This window comes from Heptranchias perlo, unplaced genomic scaffold (genome assembly GCF_035084215.1).
Source record: "Heptranchias perlo isolate sHepPer1 unplaced genomic scaffold, sHepPer1.hap1 HAP1_SCAFFOLD_164, whole genome shotgun sequence".
Lineage (NCBI taxonomy): Eukaryota > Metazoa > Chordata > Chondrichthyes > Hexanchiformes > Hexanchidae > Heptranchias > Heptranchias perlo.
This window is the reverse complement of record NW_027138903.1, coordinates 255978-279657: the sequence shown is the minus strand read 5'-3', so window position 1 is coordinate 279657 and position 23680 is coordinate 255978. Positions and strand designations below refer to the sequence as shown.

The following is a 23680-nucleotide window of genomic DNA, read 5'->3' as shown; positions in this document are numbered from 1 at the left end:
GGCCATTGATACCCCAGGAGAGCCAGTCACTGGGCCATTGATACCCCAGGAGAGCCAGTCACTGGGCCATTGATACCCCAGGAGAGCCCGTCACTGGGTCATTGATACCCCAGGAGAGGTTGTCACTGGGTCATTGATACCCCAGGAGTGCCAGTCACTGGGCCATTGATACCCCAGGAGAGCCAGTCACTGGGTCATTGATACCCCAGGAGACCCTGTCACTGGGTCATTGATATTCCAGGAGAGCCAGCCACTGAGTCTATGATACCAAAGGAGAGCCGGTCACTGGGTCATTGATACCCCAGGAGAGCCAGTCACTGGGCCATTGATACCCCAGGAGAGCCAGCCACTGAGTCATTGATATCCCAGGAGAGCCAGTCACTGGGCCATTGATACCCCAGGAGAGCCAGTCACTGGGTCATTGATACTCCAGGAGAGCCAGTCACTGGGTCATTGATACCCCAGGAAAGTCTGTCACTGGGTCATTGATACCGTAGGTGACCCTGTCACTGGGTCATTGATACCGTAGGTGACCCTGTCACTGGCCATTGATACCCCAGGAGAGTCTGTCACTGGGTCATTGATACCGTAGGTGACCCTGTCACTGGGTCATTGATACCCCAGGAGAGTCTGTCACTGGGTCATTGATACCGTAGGTGACCCTGTCACTGGGTCATTGATACCGTAGGTGACCCTGTCACTGGGTCATTGATACCTCAGGAGACTCTGTCACTGGGTCATTGATACCCCAGGAGAGTCTGTCACTGGGTCATTGATACCCCAGGAGAGTCTGTCACTGGGTCATTGATACCGTAGGTGACCCTATCACTGGGTCATTGATACCGTAGGTGACCGTGTCACTGGCCATTGATACCCCAGGAGAGCCAGTCACTGGGTCATTGATACCCCAGGAGAGGTTGTCACTGGGTCATTGATACCCCAGGAGAGTCTGTCACTGGGTCATTGATACCCCAGGAGAGTCTGTCACTGGGTCATTGATACCGTAGGTGACCCTATCACTGGGTCATTGATACCGTAGGTGACCGTGTCACTGGCCATTGATACCCCAGGAGAGCCAGTCACTGGGTCATTGATACCCCAGGAGAGGTTGTCACTGGGTCATTGATACCCCAGGAGAGCCAGTCACTGGGTCATTGATACCCCAGGAGAGTCTGTCACTGGGTCATTGATACCGTAGGTGACCCTGTCACTGGGTCATTGATACCGTAGGTGACCCTGTCACTGGGTCATTGATACCATAGGTGACCCTGTCACTGGGCCATTGATACCCCAGGAGAGTCTGTCACTGGGTCATTGATACCGTAGGTGACCCTGTCACTGGGTCATTGATACCCCAGGAGAGTCTGTCACTGGGTCATTGATACCCCAGGAGAGTCTGTCACTGGGTCATTGATACCGTAGGTGACCCTATCACTGGGTCATTGATACCGTAGGTGACCCTGTCACTGGCCATTGATACCCCAGGAGAGTCTGTCACTGGGTCATTGATACCGTAGGTGACCCTGTCACTGGGTCATTGATACCGTAGGTGACCCTGTCACTGGGTCATTGATACCCTAGGAGAGTCTGTCACTGGGTCATTGATACCGTAGGTGACCCTATCACTGGGTCATTGATACCGTAGGTGACCCTGTCACTGGATCATTGATACCCTAGGAGACCCTGTCACTGGGTCCTTGTTGCCTGAGGTGCTGTTTGTAGGAGAAGCTGTTCCCAATGATTTGAAAGGTAGTGAATGAGTGATATATGATAACCTTGTTGGATCTACTAGTGTCAGCTGCTCCACTGGAGGGGCATCTGCCGCGGTTGCCTTGCTCTTTTGTTACTCTTAGATGCTGCAAAAACTTATCTTTCTTCTTCTCTTTGTCTTTCGTTCTTTCTCTTTGACCCACTTTTCTACGAAGTCCACTTTCCTACTAATATCATGATGGCCCAGTTCCTGATCTGTTTTTGTCTTGCCACTACCTTGCGCTCCTTGTGACTCCTTGTTGCTCCTCCTCTCTGTCTCTGTCCCTTGACTACCCTCTTCTTCTACTGTCTCCATTCTGCTGCTCCTCTCTTGCTCTGCCCCACCACTACCACTACTCTCTACTATTTCTAGGCTATCAAAGCTCCTCCTCTCTCTCTGTCATTCACTACCAACAGGGGAAAGCAAGGAAAGATGGCTGCAGCATACACTGACCTATCCCTGAGTATCATGGAGGGGAAGTCAGCCTTATGGGGCGACAGCTCTTTGCCAAACCCTTTCCTATGAGGATCTAGATTAAGCAGCTCATAATGAGTAAGTTTATGCGCAGCATTGAATTGAGGGCCAATTCCACGATTGTGCCAAACTGGCCCACAATCCCAGGGAGCTGTTTTAATAGAAGCCCAATCCTGCCAGATTGCATGGGGTCAGCCAGTTTGAATATTTTTAAGTAATCTACCATGGTTTTCCCATGCACAGAGTCAATGGGTGGTTTGGGGAAGGGTGGGGCTGTGAAATCAGGAGTGCAGGAGCTCTTAAAGAGCTGTGGAAGTCTTAAATGGAAACTGCCAACATTCCATGTGGAGATTTGCACCTATGAGTTCTGAGTTATTCCTGCCAACGTACTGCAGAGCTGAATCATCCAGAATTTTATGGGTCAGCTCATTTGCATATGCATTGGAGGAACCATTGGCGCAAATCCTATGTAAACCAGGATCAATGTGCTTCAAAATCAGAGTGCAACCTTTGAAAAGCAATTCTGGCAGAAGATTATTGCAGCTGGCAGGTAACAAAGTGTTTGAATCACTTATTTCACTGTCAAGAATGGTTACCACTGCAGGATCTCGCACTGGCAGCTAAAATAGGAACAAGAGCATGGCAAAGATCTGCAGGCAAGAAGACCACCTTCCTAGTGGAAGCTGAGGAGAAGACCAACCATTGTTTTGGATGTGTGGAACTCAGAATATCTGGGTACTCACCTGCTAAGAAGTATGTTCGAGGAACATCACAGGTACATGCAAGCTCGGAGATCGGTCTCCACGGATGTGCAGCAACTGACATGTGTCACTGTAAAGTCTGCAGTCTTTATTTGTTGCACCATCAGGGAAGATTTTTCTTCTTTGCAGAACCCAGTGGAGCGTTTGCAGCTTCACTGGAATCGGCAGAAGACCCCCTCAGTAGTAGCCAGTGACCAGTCAATGCCTGCACCTTCACAGAGGCATCGAATCCTGCTCTCGTGGTAAATGGGGACAGAATAGACAGTACCTTGGTGGTCGTTGTACATGTTGCTGCTGTCATCCTGCTAATCAGTGGGGATGCAGATCCAGGGCCCAGTGGATTGCCAATGGCTGCAGTCAACCTTCTGACACTGCTGTCTCTCAGGATAGTAGCACAAGCCAGGCCTCTGATTTTCCTCCACAGAGCACCATGCCAGTGGTACATAGTAGGCAACACCAATCTGCCCAGGCACGAGTTCCAGAGAAACAGCCATCAGCGGCTTTCTCCCAGGAGCAAGCTGCCATGAGAGAAAGGCCACCTGAATCCCCTATCCCTTTTGTAGCAAAAGAGGAGCCAACCACTTCTCGCAATACTGGGATTCAATTTGCATCTAGGAGAAGCACTAGAGCAGGAGAAAGAAAGGCTCGTTTAGCCACCCAGGGAAAGCATAATGTTAGGAAAGAGTAGGTTGGCTTGTGTTCACATTGGAATTTGTTGTATTCAAACAGAATTGCACTTGTGTGCACTTTGTTAGTGATTGAGATTAGTCATACAGGAAAGGGTGCAATTATTTCGTCCGACTTATTCAATCAGGTGACATGGTCACATTGGGCCAGAGAGATCTGATGTGTTGTCATGTTCTAGTATGGGTACTGAATTGAAGGATTGTTCCTTTATTTGAAGGTGGGGGAGAAGGAGTTATGGCAGTGGTGTCAAATCAAGATGGTATTGAACAGAAGAGAAGACTTCAGTGATCGGATGTGCTCTGATTCCTTTGCAGCAGTTACTGAGGAGTCCTTGAGTGATGGCCATTCTAATGCTCCACTCCACATAGTTCTGCCTCCCCAAGAATGTCCAATTCCAGGCCATTTTGTATGGTGAAATTATGCAGGGCACAGCAGGCTACAGTGATGTGGAACAAATGAGCTGGGCATATTGCAGAGTCTCTACCAACCTATCAAGGCAGCAAAAGCAACTCTTCAAGACTTAGATGGTCCTCTCAACGGCCACTCTGGTAGAGGCATATAACTCGCTGCAGCGCTCCTCTGCTACAGTTTGGGCAACTCTTAAATAGGATTACATTGAATTTACAGCACTGAAACAGGCCATTCGGCCTAACAGGTCTATGCCGATGTTTATGCTCCACAAGATCCTCCTCCCACCTTACTTCATCTCATACTATTAACATATTCTTCTATTCCTTTCTCCCTCATGTACTTATCTAGCTTCCCCTTAAATGAATCTATGCTATTCGCCTCAACTGCATTCAGTTCTGGACACCATACCTCAGGAAGGATATACTGACCTTGGAGGGGGTGCAGCACAGATTCACCTGAATGATACCGGGACTAAAAGGGTTAAATTATGAGGACAGGTTGCATAGACTAGGCTTGTATTCCTTTGAGTATAGACGATTAAGGGGTGATCTAATTGAGATGTTTAAGATGATCAAAGGAGTTGATAGAGTAGATAGAGAGAAACAATTCTTCTGGTGGAGAGTTCAGAACCTTAAAATTAGTGCCAGGCCGTTCAGGGGTGGTGTCAGAAAGCACTTCTTCACACAAAGGGGAGTGGAAATCTGGAACTCTTTCCCCCAAAAAGCTGTTGAGGCTGGGGGTCAATTCAAAATTTCAAAACTGAGATTGATCGATTTTTGTTGGGGAAAGGATATGAAAGGTTATGGAACCAAGAAGGGTAGATAGAGTTAAGATACAGATCAGCCATGATCTAATTGAAGGGCAGAACAGGCTCAAGGGGCTGAATGGACTACTCCTGTTCCTATGATTCATAATGATGGTGGGTAGGGCCCTAAACGTCTTTATCAACACCCATTTGCCTGTTCTTGCACTCTTTATTTGGGAGGCACACTGGCTAATGGCAATAGTAGGGTTATGTAAACAGTCAGTACTTCACCAATCTCTTTATGATTGCACAAAAATGAAACCCGTAACAGAGAGGTTGACAACTGGAGGGAGCACCATGAACCCACCTAGAGGCGCTTGCAATCAACATTATGGGCTGACACTCCATTGAGTCCATTTGAAGAGGGGCCTGCAGGTGCCAAGTATTAATTTCTCACTTACTCTGTCATTTTGTTAATTGGAAAGTTAGCATATCCCACAATATGATAACATGTTTTGGCTAGTGAAATCTGTTCCAAGGAGGGTAAGCAATAAATGCTTCTTCCCATTGAATTTCCATCAGTACAACTGAGGAGCAGATTGCTGAAGAGCATAAAGCAACAACAAGTGTCAGGCTAGAAATCAGAGGTAAAGTTAGAGTTAGAGCAAGAAGCACTAAGAGAAATAGAGTACAGGTGAGAAGGAGCAACTGCAGATGGCAGCAGAGGACACTGGAAAAAAGTAATGGATTTTTGTCCAGGTTTTGGTTTGGTGGCTGCCTTTATAAAGCTCAGCAAGTTTAACAGCCAGCTAAATCCAAAGGCTTACACCAAGTCAATGCTGATATATTGTAAAGTTTGTTGTAATCTTGCTGGTAACAGGCTTGAGAGGGAATCTAACACAGATTTCAGATATATACAGACTTAGGGATAGGTTCGGTTTGTATTTGATAGTTTTTTTTTTGAGTGGCTAGTTTCCAAAATTCATGAAGTCTCAATTACATTATTCCAGATAGACAAAAGGGTGATTGTGGTCAATGTCGGGGGGGGGGGGGGGTTGGAAAATCTCATGAGAAGAGACAGTTTGAAATCTCAAAGAAACCAAGAAGTTGTTTGAAAGCCTCAGAAGAGACAGATTGATATTCTTGAAAGGTAAGAAATGCTATGTATATTTAAGTTATCTACAAAGGCTTGGCTTAGTTCTTAGAGTTGCGATTTTCTTATTATTTTTCTACTCAAGCAGTTAGGTACAAGACTTTGTACAGTAAATATATAACTATCATTGTTAGATGTATAGTTTAATTTTTATTGATTGTTTAATAAATTCATTCCATATTTCACACATTAAATGAGGGTCTATTCTGATGCTGTATCAGTTTTGAAGATTAAGTGTGACTTTGTACAGATCTTATATTTTCTGTTCCTGTGTCACACTGGGTGATTGAGGGAGGGGTGCAAAATGGTCAGCAGAGGCCATGTGCCCAACATGAGCGGTGAATGTGCTGCCCAATATTTTCAGGGCTCAGTGCACTTCCGGTATCCAAGGAGCTGTGCGTGTAGGCTATGGTGCAGTAACTTGGACATGTCAGAAGAGCTTATGCTTCACCAGAGAGGCAGTCACAGAACTTTGCCATATCTTGCAGCCAGAGTTCCAAACCTCCTCCATGATTAGTACAGCTCTGCCTATGGCAGTGAAAAAGTTAGAACTGCCTTGTACATCGATGTCACTGGCTCCTTTCAGGTTGTCTCAGGTGATATCTGAGACAACTCAGGACTCCTTTCTTACCCAGTATGTAAAAAGTCCAACAAGAGAGGAAGCACTGCTTGATCTAGTAATGGGAAATAAACAAGAACAGATAAGAGAAGTAAGCATAGGGGAACATCTAAGCAACAGTGAATCACAAAATAATAAGGTTTAAGATAAAGATTGAGAAGGACATAAGCAAGACAAAGACTAAAGTAATGAATTGAAAAAAGGCTGATTTTAAGGGGATGATAATGGAACGAGGGACAATAAACTGGAAAAATTTACTGACTAACAAATGAATAGAACAGCAGGGGGAAACATTTAAAACGGTGATCATTAAGAGTCCTAGAGAAATATATTCCACTAAAAAGCAAGAACAAACTAGCTAGTAATGACCACCCATGGATGAATAAAGAAAAAGACATACACAAAGTACATAAATAACGAAGGAGAGGATGACAAAGGGGAATACGAAAAGGTTAGGAAAGAAATTTTAAAAAATTAGGAAGGCAAAGAGAAACTACAAAATTAAATTATCAAGAAATATAAAAAGAAATAGTGAAGTATTCTACAGACACCTATAACAAAAGAAAAATCAGGATAGGAATACGGCCACTAAGGGATACACACGATAAACTCACAGGTAATAACAGCGAAACGGCAGAAATATTAAATAATTACTTTGCCTGAGTATTTACCAGAAAGACTAATATGGTGGGCAGGACATTAGAAGAGATCAAAAAAGATACAAAGACATTTAAGATAGAAAGGGCGGAGATAATTGATAAACTAATCAAATTTAGAGAGGATAAAACCCCTGGTCCGGATGGATTGCATCCGTACATATTAAGACGTTAGGGAGAAGATAGCAGAGGCATTATTACGTATATATAAAAATTCATTAGAAAAGGGAATAGTGCTAGAGGACTGACAGGCAGCTAATGTGATTCCTATTTTGAAAAGGGAGATAGAACAAGTCCAGGGAACTATAGACCAATTAGCTTAACTTCAGTGGTAGGAAAGATAATGGAATCCTTACTCAAAGATATAATAGAAATACATCTAGAAAATATAATAAAGAATAGCCAGCAGGGATTTCAAAAGGTAAGGACATGCTTGATCAACCTTATTGAATTCTTTGAAGTAGTAACAGAGAGGGTAGACGAGGGTAATGTAGTAGAGGTAATATATTTGGATAGATAAACACAAGAGGGAGGAAGGAATAGAAGGATAGGTTGATGGGGTTAGATGAAGGGTGGGAGGAGGCTCACGTGGAGTATAAACACTGGCAGACCTGTGTTGGGCCGAATGGCCTGTTTCTGTGCTGTACATTCTATGTAATCTGTGTGATATCTGTTAGATCAGCCAGTCTAAAGTGCACCGCTGTATCTGTCAGGTCAATAATACATTGTTTGTCAAGGCCAAGGAGTTTAGAACTGTTGCTAAGGACAATGATCAACAACACAAGAAGGCGCTGCACTTTTTCCAGAGAGGCTGACTCCCGAAAGTGCATGGTGTCTTCAGTGGATCTCACGTGGCTAATTGGGCTGTTACAAATTTCACAGGTCTATTATAGATATTCAAGTTCAGTGCTATCAGACACTCCCATAAGAAGACCTCATGTCCCTTATGATGTGGGGAACGCCTTTACTGCCCAATATTCAGTTAAACAATAGCACGACCTAGAGCATTGTAACAAGACTCATTGTTGTGTATATTGGATACTAAATCACATAAAAAGAACAAAGTCTTGCATTTATATTGCACCTTTCTTGACCCCAAGACAACCTAAAGCGCTTTACAGCCAATTAAGTACTTTTGAAGTGTAGTCACTGTTGTAATGTAGGAAACACAGCAGCCAATTTGCAAGCAGCCAGGTCCCACAGATATCAATGTTATAATGACCAGATAATCTGTTTTTAGTGATGTTGGTTGAGGGATAAATATTGGCCAGGACACCAGGAAGAACTCCCCGGCTCTTCTTTGAATAGTGCCTGAAGAGGGCAGACAGTGCCTCGATTTAACAGCTCATCTGAAAGACGGCTCCTGGCAGTGCAGTACTCCCTCAGTACTGCACTGAGTGTCAGCCTGGATTGTGCTGACGTCTCTGGAGTGGGGTTCGAACCCCACAACCTTCTGACTCAGAGGTCAGAATGAATGAACCACTGAGCCAAGCCTGACATTATTCAGCAGAAATTTGGCTGACATTTGTAATAGATGATGTATGGACCCAGTGTATGCTGATCATGTCAACAGATGGAAAAACATTATGTTTAGGTTAAAAGGTAAAAATAAATTTATTTCAAGATGTCTTCATACAGAAGCAAATCAGCAGATAATCAGCAAGACCGTATTTAACTTACACCTATTTTTAAAACTATTTTCTGAAACGAAAATAACAAAGCATTTCAAAATTCTTGGGAATCCTTTCCAGTGTCCTTATACTACAACTTGAAAAACTGTAACAATGAGCTCTACAGCTCCACAGAGATCCATCTGTTCACTGTTAATATTTAAATATGGTTGCACAAAACAACTCAAGAAACTGGGGCTTGGGAACTGGAAATAGGCTTCATTTCCTTTGAGGAGCATCCTTCACCTTCATTGAAGTACACTCTTTGTCAAAGGATAATCTATGGTGGCTCAGCCAGTACAGTCAATGATTCTGTCTGCAAACTTCCAAACGTTGTCTGAAGTGTTCATCACATAATGTCTATATATAGGCTGGACCACAAACCTTGTATAAGGGTAATTCAAAAACATTTTGTTACACACGTGGTTAGACTGTGGAATTCTCCACCACAAACCCTTGTTTCAGTACAGTTAAATGTGCAATTTTACTAGTCTGTGCAATGGGATCTCACCTTCCAGCAGCAATTCAGGCACACTGTGCACAACTAAAGGTGACGGATGGAAATTGAGGAAACTACCTAGGGAGCTCAGTCGGTTTACAATTTTTTTTCCTAAATGATTTCCTCATCCCTCTGCATACACCTCTGGGTGTCCTGCTCATAAGTCTCCACTCTATGGCAGTAGAGTCCTTTGATCTCCCCTCCCTGTATCTTGTCTATGGTCACTGCTCAGGCCCTCCTCTCAGCAGCTGGGCTGAGATCAGAAAACTGCCAATGTCCATGCAGAGGAGATGGGGATTGTAGCCCTGAACCTGCATTACAACAATCCTTGGCACAATGTGTTGGAGCTATCAGGTGCTGATAGTTTGAGGTTTTAAACGTACTCCAATTACAGAGAGTCTCCTCCATATAAACCCTTCACAATCACACAAGTGTGGAGTAGGTGCAGTGGAAATATGGGGCAATAAGATTCCAACATACAGCCTGCTCTCAATCACTGGCTTCTTTCAAGAACAAAACACAATAAATACTGGGGAGAAAATCATGCCTTGTGTTAAAACAGCTCCTCCACACCCTGCCACTACATAAAAAAGTCCACAGGGTCCTTGGACGAGAAAGGACAGATATTATAAAGAAACAAACCAGACTATAATAATGCAATGCATCTTTATCCAAAATGTCACCATCATCTTTCATATAAAATCGCTGCTGGATTAATGCCGCTTGATGCCTACAGCTGATTTAAACAGTACCACATCAGAAAGGGCCTTCAATTACTCACCTGAGAACTAACTTAAGTGGGCAAGGTGCTTGAGTGTTGCCAGGACCATGGGATCAAACCAGAGCGGGGGGGGGGGGGGGGAAAAGAGAAATTCTGGGAGAAAAATGGAAAATGAAATCCCAAACCCAGGGCAGCAGGAGCTGCAGGAATGTTTTTACACACAGTCGTCTTTAATATAAAATCTCTTATTTAAAGCTAATCTCATTTCAGTGTAGTCACTCTACTGCATTGAAAGCTCTATCTGCTGTGGGCATGGTAATGACGTTTCATATTGGACATAATCTTAAAGCCCTTACTCCACTCCAAGCTGTGCCCAATGTTGTACTAGTCACAGTCATCATGGGCAAACCCTCTGCCCAAGCAGGAATCTTCCCCATCAGTAGGGGACAGGATAAAATTGGAGGACAGTAGGATGAGATGAGCCAAGTTCCCTGGGAACTTGGCTCATCCATATGCTTCATTTTCTTTAGAGTTTTGAACCCTCTTTCAATCTACATCTCATTCTTTCTAGGTTAGTTTATCAGGTCCCCTACTCTGCCTTGACATGTCTATACACAGGACATTTTCCGATAAAGGACATGAATTCACAGCATCATTGGGTTGGGATGAGGGCCACTCCCATCCCACTACTTTTATCCAAAGAGTCAGAGCCCTCTTTTCCCCCTTCTCTCATTCCCCCCTTTCCTGAAAGCATTGATCACTTGCTGGGTTACAGGCCCAGGGCCACAGGCTGCCTTCTAGTACTTTGCTCAAGTGGCCATTCTTCACATGTGAATCCAGTCAATGAGTATCAGCTGTTTTTTTGACTAATGGAGGGTGGGTAGAGTCTAGCTGAGTAAGATCCTGTCCTTCCCCGACTTCTACACAAGCTCAGTTTCCAGAAGGGGTCACTGAACAGGGATTAGGAACTGGAAACCTGACTAATTGAAGTGACCCTCCTACTGTCTCTGGAATAGTCCATCCCCCGCGCGCTCTGGAATAGATCACCGCCCACGTGCTTGTGTTGGTGGATCAGCAGTTGGAGCCTTTCCAACACTTGATAGAGATTTGATCGGTTTCTTGCCCAAAGTCAGAGTGTGCGAATCACTTGTGCAGATGCTGCACTGGAAGGATTCTCAGCCTGTGTGGACACTTTGCTGCGTCAGGAGGGTCTTCAGTCTGGAATGGCTGCTTCACTCTGTGGATGTATCATGTTCACATGATTTTGTTGAAATTGTTGCACCTCCACAGTTCCTCACCCTTGTGGACGTATTGATGGCAGGAGAGGTTGGAGACAGTTCTGAAATTTCTCAAACTGCACTCTGGAGCCACTGTTCACCTGTGCGCAGGGGGGATAAGAAATATAGACCACTCTCTGAAGCTCTGCGCAGTTGGAACACTTCAACTGATGCCTGACTCGGGGATGTGCTGGTGTATAGTGAGAGGAGAAGTCAGTTAATCAGTTGTGGCAGTCGCTATACTGGAATGGTTTCTGTCTTGTAGATTCGCCAGTGTATTGTGATAGAAGCAGGAGGTGAAGCAGTTCTGGCAGAGTCACATAGAAGGGTTTGTAAATCGTGTGGGTGTACTGGTGTTTCAGGAGGCACTTAGAGCACAAGACTGTTGCAAACCTCACACCTGAACAGTTTCTATTCTGTGTGGTTGAGCTGGTGTTGCAGAAGGCACTGACTGAGTATAAGCTTTGTCACAAACTTCATACCCAAACAGTTTCTCCCCTGTGTGAATACGGTGGTGTGCCCGGAGGTTCGATGACTGTGTGAAGGCTTTATCACAAATCTCACATCTGAATGGTTTTTCCCCTGTGTGCGTGCGTTGGTGTACTCGGAGGCTCGAAGAATTCATGAAGGCTTTGTCACAAACCTCACAACCGAACGGCTTTTCCCCCGTGTGCGTGCGTTGGTGTACCCGAAGGCTCGAAGAATTCAAGAAAGCTTTCTCACACACCTCACATCTGAATGGTTTCTCCCCTGTGTGGGTGCGTTGGTGTACCAGGAGGTACGATGAGTTCAAAAATGCTCTATCGCAAACCTCACACCTGAATGGTTTCTCTCCTGTGTGGGTGAGTTGGTGTTGCTGGAGGTGCACCAACTGTGTGTAAGCTTTGTCACAAATATGACACTTGAACGGTTTCTCCCCTGTGTGAATACGCTGGTGTACCCGGAGGCTCGACGACTGTGCAAAAGTTTTGTCACACACTTCACATCTGAACGGTTTCTCTCCTGTGTGGGTGCGCTGGTGAACCCGGAGACTTGATGGACTCACAAAGGCTTTGTCACAAACTTCACACCTGAACGGTTTCTCCCCTGACTGGGTGCGCACTTGGGTGTGCTGGTGATTGCGCTGGTGAATGCGCTGGTGTTTCAGGAGTAACAAAGACTCTGCAAAAGCTTTGTCACAAACCTCACACCTGAACGGTTTCTCCCCTGTATGGGTGCGTTGATGTACCAGGAGAGTCGAAGACTTTGCGAAAGCTTTCTCACACACCTCACACTTGAATGGTTTCTCCCCTGTGTGTGTGCGCTGGTGTTCCACAAGGCATGATGATCGTGTGAAAGCTTTCTCACAAACCTCGCACCTGAACGGTTTCTCACCCGTGTGGATGCGCTGGTGCTGCAGGAGGGTTGATGACTGTGTAAAGGACTTCTCACACACTTCACACTTGAACGGCTTCTCGCCTGTGTGGATGCGCAGGTGGTTCACAAGGCCTGATGCCTGTGAAAAGGCCCAGCCACATACCTCACACTTGAATGATTTCTCCCCCATGTAGCTACCCTTGTGTTGCAGGAGGCACAACAATTGTGCTACGGCTTTGTCCAAAACGTCACAGCTGAATTCCTTGTTGCCTGTGTAGATGCACCCATGAATCAGGAGCTCCAACAACTGTTTGAGGTCCTTCTCACACACCTCAATGTTTTACAGCCTCTCAACTGTGTAGATGAGCCTGTGTTTCACAAGACTTGATGAACACTTGAAGCCTTTCTCACACACTTCACCATTGGCTTCTCACCTATGTGGATGTGCTGTCTGTAAAAGTCGCTACTTTTAGAACCTGACCCTGTTAAAGGTTTCTCCACCTCCTGGAGCGAGCAATCTCCCTGGGCTGTGCCTCTGAAACATGGGCTTTGAGGGGATGCTTGATATTGTTGATCATTATCAGTTCTGGCATATCAATGTTCTCCTGACCGAGTGGTATTACTGTGGAGCTGTTCCTTCTGATGACCAGGATCTATCTATGTTGTCTATCCTCCCAGTTTTCTCTGTACAAGGTATAGGTTAATACAGTGCGATACTTCTGTAAAACAATAAAAAGAAATTCATGTTTTTACTCCAGTTCTCTCCTCTGCTGAAAGGGCTGACTCTTCCTCGAGATAGCCCCATGTGTCATAGCAAGTGTCAGTAAGTTATTCAACCAAGTCCCATGCTGCTTTCACTCGACACACACACACACACACTCTTTCCAGCACAGATCACTAGACAGTGATCAGGAGTCGATACTGACTGCTTTCTTTTGCTCCCTCCCTAACCCAGGAGCCCTGAGATCCACTGCAGTGCCTCACCTGGATGGATCAACTCACTCTGCATAGTCTGGAGAGTGAAGCTGAATCTTGCTGTCCTGTACAGCTCAGGAACACATCAGGCAGTACTCACTTAGTCTTTGTCCTTTTTCACCTTCACACTGCAGCTGGATGCTATCTTTCCCTCTCCATCTCTTCCTTTTCATGTATCTCTAATTCCCAGGCTTTGAGTTATCAAATGAGAGCATTTGACTGAAGATATCAGGGCAAGGTAGCCTCAGTTAGTGTAAAAATGCCCAGTTATTTACAAACTCTGAACTTAAGAGTACGTAGCCTAGTGGTTATGGTACTAGACTATCAACCCAAGCATCATGAGTTCAAATTCTACCATGGTAATTTGTGAAATTCAATTAGCTCAGAATTTCCTGAAACAACATAACTTGCTGATCTTCCCATCATCATTTCAAAACTGAGATTGATAGATTTTTAGGTAAGGATATTAAGGGATATGGAACCAAAGCGGGTAAATGGAGTTAAGACACAGATCAGCCATGATCTAATTGAAAGGCGGAACAGGCTCAAGGGGCTAAATGGCCTACCCCTGTTCCTATGTTCCATCGGTAGGATATCTCCAACTAAGCTGAGGGCAAAGTGATATACAGTCAGGTGGGAATTCTCTGGGAGTCCACAACGTTGGTGCTGAACTCCATGAAGTATCATAGCTTCCAGTCAAACAAGGTCAAGGAATTCTTCTCATCCTCAAACTGGATTCCAAATTGACAAATCAGCACTCCTCCATATTGAACATCACGAACATAAAAACATAAGAAATAGGAGCAGGAGTAGGCCATACCGCCCCTCGAGTCTGCTCCGTCATTCAATAAGATCAAGGCTGATCTTCAACCTCAACTCCACTTTCCTGCCTTATCCCCATATCCCTTGATTCCCTTAGTGTCCAAATATCCATCGATCTCAGTCTTGAATATGCTCAACAACTGAGCATTCACAGCCCTCTGGGGTAGAGAATTCCAAATATTCACAACCCTGCATGAAGAAATTCCTCCTCATCCCAGTCCTAAATAGCCGACCCCTTATCCTGAGACTATGTCCCAAGTTCTAGACTCTCCAGCCAGGGGAAACAGCTTCTCAACATCTACCCTGTCAAGCCCTCTCAGAATCTTATATGTTTCAATAAAATTACCTCTCATTCTTCTAAACTCCAGAGAGTATAGGCCCATTCTACTCAATCTCTCATTATAGGACAATCCTCACATCCCAGGAATCGATTTGGTGGATCTTTATTGCACCGCCTCTAAGGTAAGGAGAACAAAACTGTATGCACCGCCTCTAAGGTAAGGAGAACAAAACTGTACACAGTACTCCAGGTGTGGTCTCACCAAAGCCCTGTTCCTGAAGGAAGCAAGGGCACAGAATATACTCTGCGGGCGATTTGAACGTCCTTAATGTGGACGGCTCAATAGTACCACCAAGCTGTCTGACATAGCTGCTAGACTGGACCTGCATCAAGTGGCTGGAGAACAAACGTGCAGAAGTCAGCTACTTGACATTGTCCTCAGCAATCTATCACAGACATATCTGTCCACAAAAGCATTGGTAGAAATGATCGCTGTACAATCTTGTGAAGACAAAGACTCGTCTCCACTGTGAGGACATCCTCCGTTTAAGTCTGTCTCACCATGCTCAGTGAGATAGACCGAGGACACATCTAGCGGCCCAAAACTGGGCACCTTTGAGGTGCTGCAGGACATAATCAGCAGAATTGCATACCATCACAACCTGTAGCCTGCTACAACCCTCCTTGGTCACCATCAATCCAGGAGACCAATATTGGTATAAAGCAGAGTGTACAAGGGGATGCCAGAAGCATGGCAAACAGTGGATAACATTTGCGCCACATTATTGCCAGCTAATGACCAACTCAAACAAAAGAAAATCCAGCCATCTCCCCTTGATCTTCAAGGGTACCACCATCACCAAGTTCCCACCATCAACATCCTGGGGAGGGGTGGTCACCACTGACCAGAAGCTCAACTGGACCAGCCAGGCTCACCTCCTGATCTCTCAAAGCCTCTCCCCCATCTACAAAGCTGAAGTCAGGAAAACTCAAAACAACTTCCCAGTTGAAATGATAACTGGAAACTATATTGATCTTATCCACCAAGGATTGACCATAATTCTCAGCTACCAATCTCAATATGCCATCTTCCTTACAGGTGTGGACAGGGTAGTGGAAATCTGAAATGTTCTACTCCTAAAGGCTATAGAAACTGGGTCAATTGAAATTTTCAAGACTGAGGTTGATAGATTTTTATTAGCTAAGGATATCAAGGGGTACGGATCAAAGGTGGGTAAAGGGAGTTGAGGTACAGATCAGCCATGATATAATTGAATGGCGGAACAGGGACTGAACGGCTTACTCCTGTTCCTATGGACAGGAAACATTGAGCCACCTCCTCAAATGGAGGTAAGTATTCCACCATAATCACACAGTGCATTCCATGTTTACGCTGCTGGGACAATATCGCCCCATGTAATTTATGTCACTGTGTTTCTCTATCACAGTATTTGAACCTTCCCAGTGAGCCTGGAGCTTGTTTCACCTCACCAGAAGCAACACCAGAACTCTGGCTGATCCAATTTTCTCAGGTCTTAGTGTTATGGCTGTACCAGAGTTTGTGCCAGCTCACCTACTTCTATTTTTGGTTCAATATACTAGTTTAAGCTGAACATTCTTCAGAGAATGAAGTTGGTTTTAACTCTAATGTATCATGCCAGAATTAAAGGGACAAATATCAAGCTAAATGTTACAAAAGAATTCATGACTTTGTCACAACCATGTCAGTAGACTGGGACTAGGCTTGCCTGGTTATTAAACAGACTTATTTACAAGAAACTAGACAACATCAGACTTCATTACAGCAGGAGCCCTCAGAGAGAATGGCTCTCACTAGCAATGGATTCTCATCACAGACAGGAAATCTATAAGAATCCTCAGACACTCTGCACCTCCCAGATAATCACACCTCACCGTCTCATTATCAGCAATGACCCATGAACAAAACTCAGCCTGTAAATCGGAAGGGAAATGCTGTGTACAAATCCCAGCTTCCGATAAACACATCCAATATCCAACACTCAGCCCCAGCCAAACAGTTCAGTACAAAGCACTGAGTAAACAGGCCTCTCAGCTGGATCCTCTCACAGCTCAAGGGGCATTTCTGTTCCCTTCCTGTTTCCCCACAGGATATTCAGACTGCCTGAACATTAATGGGTATTTTACTGTACAAACCCCATTCCTTCACTCACCATCTCCACTCCTCACTTTACTTGCAGACGCAGGCAGGAACTGAACCTGCTGCAAAAAAAGGGGCGGAGAAAATCAGCGGGAGGTTGTGTGCACTCTGCTGATTGACATGTGAGACAACCAATCAGAGGCTAGAATCCCAGCGGTGCTAGCAATTTATAACTCAACAATCACAGATGCGAACCAGTCAGGGTCTAATTCTGGCCAGAAACTACCATAGGCTGCATGTCAATCGTACTTCTCAGTCAATCAGCCTGAGTTGGGAGAGGGACTTCCGTTTCACCGTAAAACTATTACAATATTAAAAATAGCTGGTAAACCTATCAACCTCCAGCAGTTTAAAAACTGCTCCAGGTATGGATCCTAATCAGTGTTACAGGGACTGAGTCTAACCCCAGTAACGTATTATCTGTGACCCTGATCAGAATTACAGGGACTGAGTCTAATCCCAGCCACATACCATGTATGAACCCGGCACCTTCATTGCTTGAAATCCAAGCCAGGTGGGACTGTGTCACTGACTGAGCCCAACACAAACCACATACTTTCTATGAACCTCACACTAGGGGTGGTTAGCCTGTCAAAAATGTGCTTTTGTCAGCAAATTTGAAATAAAAAATAGAAATTTCTGTTCAAAATTGAGAGGTACTAGAAAGGCTAGCTGTACTTAAAGTAAACAATTTTACAACACCAAGTTATAGTAGATAAGTCACCCGGTCCGGGTGGGTTGCATCCTAAGTTGCTGAAGGAAGCAAGGGTGGAAATTGCGGAGGTACTGGCCAAAATCTTCCAAACATCCGTAAATATGGGGGTAGGTGCCAGAGGACTGGAGAATCGCAAATGTTACGCGCTTGTTCAAAAAGGGGTGTAAGGATAAACCCAGCAACTATAGGCCAGTCAGTTTAACCTCAGTGGTGGGGAAACTTTTAGAAACGATAATCCGGGACAGAATTAACAGTCAATTGGATGAGTGTGGATTGATTAGGGAAAGTCAGCACGGATTTGTTAAAGGCAAATTGTGTTTAACTAACCTGATAGAGTTTTTTGATGAGGTAACAGAGAGGATAGTGATGGCAATGCTGTTGATGTGTATATGGACTTTCAAAAGGCGTTTGATAAAGTGCCGCATGGTAGGTTTATCATCAAGATTGCGGCCCATGGAATAAAGGGGGCAGTAGCAACATGGATACAGAATTAGCTAAGGGACAGGAAGCAGAGAGTAGTGGTGAACGGTTGTTTTTCGGACTGGAGGAATGTGTACAGTGTTGTCCCCCAGGGGTCAGCGCTGGGGCCACTGCTTTTTTTGATATATATTAATGACTTGGACTTGAGTGTACAGGGCACAATTTCAAAATTTGCAGATGACAAAAAACTTGCAAGGATAGTAAACAGTGAGGAGGAAAGTGATAGGCTTCAGGAACATATAGACAGGCAGATGACATGGTGGACACGTGGCAGATGAAATTTAACGCAAAAAAATGTGAAGTGATACATTTCGGTAGGAAGAACGAGCAGAGGCAATATAAACTAGAGGACACAATTCTAAAAGGGGTACAGGAACAGAGAGATCGGTGGGTATACGTGCACAAATAGTTGAAGGTGGCAGGGTAGGTTGAGAAAGCGGTTAAAAAAGCATACGGAATCCTGGGCTTTATAAATAGATGCATAGAGTACAAAAGTACGGAAGTCACGATGAACCTTTATAAAACATTGGTTCGGCCACAACTGGAGTATTGTGTCCAGTTCTGGGCACCACACTTTAGGAAAGACATGAAGGCCTTAGAGAGGGTGCAGAAGAGATTTTCTAGAATGATTTCAGGGATGAGGGACTTTAGTTACGTGGATAGAATGGAGAAGCAGCGGTTGTTCTCCTTGGAACAGAGACGGTTGCAAGGAGATTTGATAGAGATAGTCAAAATCATGAAGGGTCTGGACAGAGTAGATAGAGACAAACTGTTCCCATTGGCAGAAGGGTCAAGGACCAGAGGTCATAGATTTAAGGTGATTGGTAAAAGAACCAAAGGTGACATGAGGAAAAACTTCTTTACACAGCGAGTGGTTAGGATCTGGAATGCACTGCCCAAGGGGGTGGTGGAGGCAGATTCAATCATGGCCTTCAAAAGGGAACTGGATAGATACTTGAAAGGAAAAAAGTTGCAGGGCTACAAGGAAAGGGCGGGGGAGTGGGACTAGCTGGATTGCTCTTGCATAGAGCCGGCGCGGACTCGAGGAGCCGTAACCTTTCTCTGATTCTATAGTTCTATGATTTCTTCTGCCCCCCGCTACTGCCTGCTGATCTCTAGGAGGTTGTTGGTGGATTTTGTCTAAAAGTCCACCAAGAGCAGCTCAAGGAACAGCCTGAAGCCCCACAGAATTCAAAAAGTAAAATCAGTTAAGTCTGAGATCTGTAGGCAGGCAATAATGTGGGGGAGGAACTGTTCTACAGGTGCAACAACATCACTGGGAGGAAGCTATGGGATAGAAGTAGTGAACTGCCCCATGCTGAGTGCCTTGACCTCATCCATCCCAGCTTTGCCTGCTTCAGACTGCTTCTGTCCTCCAGCGCTCCCAGGATCACTGGCTCCTCCTTGTCGAAGGGAAACAAACTGTTCACTCTTTAAGCACTCATGACACATATTTGTCAAGTACCTTTTACGCAGATATGTTATAAGCTCTTTGAGTGCTTTAAAAAGTAAATAGCCAGTTTCCTGCCTGCAAAGAGCCCAGGGATATTAAGGCAAAAGGCTAAAAAAAATGAAAGATTGAGGGGAATGGGGTAGAAAAGGGAAGGAGTGGGAAAGAGGGGAATTGGGCAGGAAAGTGGAGTTGAGGTAGAAGATCAGCCATGATCTTATTGAATGGTGGAGCAGACTTGAGGGGCCATATGGGTTACTCCTGCTCATATTTCTTACGTTCTTATGGTGAACGGAGGCAAGAGGTAACAGTGAGGAGAAGGGGAAAGGAAAAGGGGAGAAGACAGGGGAATGCTGAGGGAAGTACGGCTAATAATGAAGGAAAGGGACAAAAATGGGAAAGTAGTGATACAGATGAGAAGCAACAGTGAGGGAAGGACAGATGAGAAGTAGAAGAAGAAGGGGAGAGGAAAAAGGAAGCAGTGAGGGATAGCGGTAAGGGGAGAGCTTATGTGCCCCTCTTGTTACCTCCAAATGCCTAAATGGTCTTTGTTCTCTTTTCAAAGGATAAAGCTCCACATAACTATCAGCAGAGAGCCTGCATTGGTGGCAGACCAGTCAATTTCTGATGCCTCAGCCACTACGAGGAACAAGCCCTCTACATAATTTGGTGCGGAGATCATCGACGGAATGAAAGAAAGAAAGACTTGCATTTATATAACGCTTTTCATGACCTCAGGATGTCCCAAAGCGCTTTACAGACCATGAAGTATTTTTGAACTGTAGTCACTGTTGTAATGTAGGAAACGTGGCAGCCAATTTGCGCACAGCAAATTCCCTCAAACAGCAATGTAATAATGACCAGATAATCTGTTTTTAATGATGTTGGTTGAGGTATAAATATTGGCCAGGACACCGGGGATAACTCCCCTGTTCTTCTTCGAAATAGTGCCATGGGATCTTTTACATCCACCTGAGAGGACAGACAGGGCTTCAGTTTAACGTCTCATCCAAAAGAGAGCACATCCAATGATGCAGCACTCCCTCAGTACTGAACTTGGAGTATCAGTCTGGATTTTGAGCTCAAGGGATTACCTTTGCGGCGGGGGGTCGATTGGGCGCGTGGGTAACGCGCCCGGTGAAATCAGTCTGCTCCGCACGCAATCGCAGGCTAATTGGATCCACTTACCGTTCTTCCAGGTTCCCCGCTGCTAAGCTGCGCGGCGGGCAGACTGCGCATGCGCAGTAAGGTCTGTCAGCTGGAGGAGCCCTATTTAAAGGGCAGTCTTCCACTGACTGATGCTGCAGGAAATAGGAAAAATTACAGCATGGAGCAGCCCAGGGGGAAGGCTGCTGCAAGGTTTAATGATGCCTCACTCCAGCTCTTATTGGATGGGGTGAGGAGGAGGGGGAGGACAGAGGTCTTCCCCCCGGCGGGCGGGAGGAAGCGACCTGCCTCTGCCACCAAGAAGGCCTGGCTCGAGGTGGCAGAGGAGGTCACCAGCACCACCAACATATCGCGCACCTGCATACAGTGCAGGAGGCGCTGCAATGACCTAAGTAGGTCGGCCAAAGTGAGTACACTTACTCATTCCCCTACACTCTGTCTGCCACATCACCGCCCTCACCCCACGTCTCCTTCCGCACAGCCAACACTACTCTGTCACATCACTCCTCACACCCACTCAAACCTCATCCTCATCTTACCTGCACTTACTCACCTCGCCAGTACTCAACCCACCACTACCACTCAACCCAATCCTCATACAATCTCGTGGCTCTATCTCATACTCACCCTCTCATGCATCTCTTTCACGGTCAGCCTCACTCAACCTGCCGCTACCTGTGCTGCAGCCACAGGGCATGCATCACATATGTGCAGTAGGAAGCGTAAGGCAAACGTGTCGTGAGCATGAAGGGGATGCACAAGGGTGTTTGATGGTTTGTCATGGTTTTTACTTATATTTAATTTCTGACCAACTCACATTACATATATTGGCACCACTTATGCCACGTCTTTGCGAATCTTGTCTGGTTCGTGCAATATTGCCCTTTCCTGAGAATCACAATGAAGACCCACAACTGATGCCATCCATTGTGTCACTGCAGAGTGGGTGTAGGTGTATTTGCAGGAATCTTTTGTGCAGACGACTGAGAGACGTCGGCGATGTCCCCGGTGGCACCCTGAAAGGATGCGGAGGAGAAGTTGTTGAGGGCAGTGGTGACTTTGACAGCGACAGGTAGGAAGATGGTGCTCAGGCCAGCCGGGAGCAGCTCGGCATGAAGGAGGCTGCAGATGCCCACGACTACATGTCGAGTGACTCTGAGCCTCTGTGTGCACTGCTGCTCAGAGAGGTCCAGGAAGCTGAGCCTCGGTCTGTGGACCCTGTGGCGAGGGTAGTGCCCTCTGCATCTCTCTCTGCGGTTGCCCTCCCTCCTGCTGTGCAGGAGGATGTGTCACAGCACTGTGTTGTGGAGCTGCACGTGTCAGAGGTGGACGGCGAGGCTGGTGATGCTGTTCGCCCTCCAAGGAGGTCATGACTGCAGCTACGGCAGCCCCCATCCGGAAGATGTACATCTGAGGGGGTCCGCAAGGTAGGTACATGTCTCTGGACCCCGGGGTAAGTGTGCAAGTTGGTGAATTTTGTTGTTAGGAGCAGGGTGGTGGAGGCCAAGCTTTGTCCAAAGTGACAGAGTGGCCTCCTGCAATGAGTGAGGGTCTTCCCCCCGCCACCTGTCAAATGGACCTTTGCAGTTGCCACAGGCTGATGGCTACAACACGTCCATTTGAACTGGGAGTGTTTCCCCCAGTACGGGAAACAGTCGCAGTCAGTTGCAAAATCCGATCCCTGCTAAAATAATAGATCAATAAACAACCTGAAGTACCTGTTTAAGTGGCACCCCGCCGGCTTTAATTGCCGGCAGGAGTCCCACATGCAGGGGCTGCGCGCGCATGTCAGCGGGGAACCCGGAAGTGGGCAGGTTGGAGCCGGGCTCCAGACCCGCCCCGGGAATCCCCGATTTTTGCAGCCCCCCCGCCACGAATGCACCCAATCGCAGGTGCGAAAATCGAGCCCCAAGTCTCTAGAGTAGGACTTGAACCCACAATCTTCTAGACTCAGAGGCAAGAGTGCTACCAACTGAGCCACGGCTGACAACCTAGTGATCAGCAAGGAAGAGCTTAGTGGAAGATAGTTTAGCCTATGACGCTGCCCTGAGGAGCTTTAACTGGCTTCATGCCAGTTCTACAAGGTAACGGTTTGCTTCAACTTTGCCTTCTTGCAACCCCCTAATATTTAATAGTTCTCCCACCTAACACTCAAACAGGCAGCCACATCTGTCTCTCTACTGCTAGGCACTGTAATGTTGTTGCTACTGCGAGCAGCCATTGGCTGCATACCCTGTGCTAACATGTAATTCTTTCTTTTTGTATAGGGTTCTCTCAATAGGATGGTGTTACCGGGGAAGAACAGGAGTCAGCCCAATGCCATAAGCATGCATCAGGCTCTCCAAACACCAGAAATAAAGGTCCAGATACATCCACGTAGGAGAATCAATCAGGAGCGACCAGGAGGAATCACTGAGTGAAACACCAGTGAAGAGCAAATGGAGGTGACAGCAAGTAAGCAATAACAGGAGAAAGGGAGGGCTAGGGGCCACAGAACCAGCTGTTGCAAGGCCCCCGGATTCTTACTCTACAGGGGCTGTACACTGAGCTGCATTCAGTATTCAGCAAAAGCTCATCAGAGCACCCTGCATGGAACGTCAGAGCACTCACAACAGCGATGGTCTGACACTGATGGAGGGATCGGGAGAAAACACTCCTGTGGCTGGAATCATACCTGGCACAAAGGAAGATGGTAGTGGTTGTTGGAGGCCAATCATCTCAGCCCCAGGACATTGCTGCAGGAGTTCCTCAGGGCGGCATCCTAGGCCCAACTATCTTCAGCTGCTTTATCAATGACCTTCCCTCCACCATAAGGTCAGAAGTGGGGATGTTC

General features: G+C 46.0%; 1 protein-coding gene across 1 annotated transcript in view; it reads right to left on the bottom strand.

Moving 5' to 3' along the window:
* Positions 1-8851: 8851 nt before the first annotated feature.
* The window catches only part of LOC137309454 (zinc finger protein 91-like), a 52826-nt gene continuing 37997 nt past the window's right edge, over positions 8852-23680 (bottom strand). The window contains exon 2 of the mRNA XM_067977659.1: positions 8852-12965. Within this exon, the coding sequence (XP_067833760.1) occupies positions 11818-12965 (1148 nt within the window). The 3' untranslated portion in view covers positions 8852-11817. The remainder of the gene's footprint in view (positions 12966-23680) is intronic.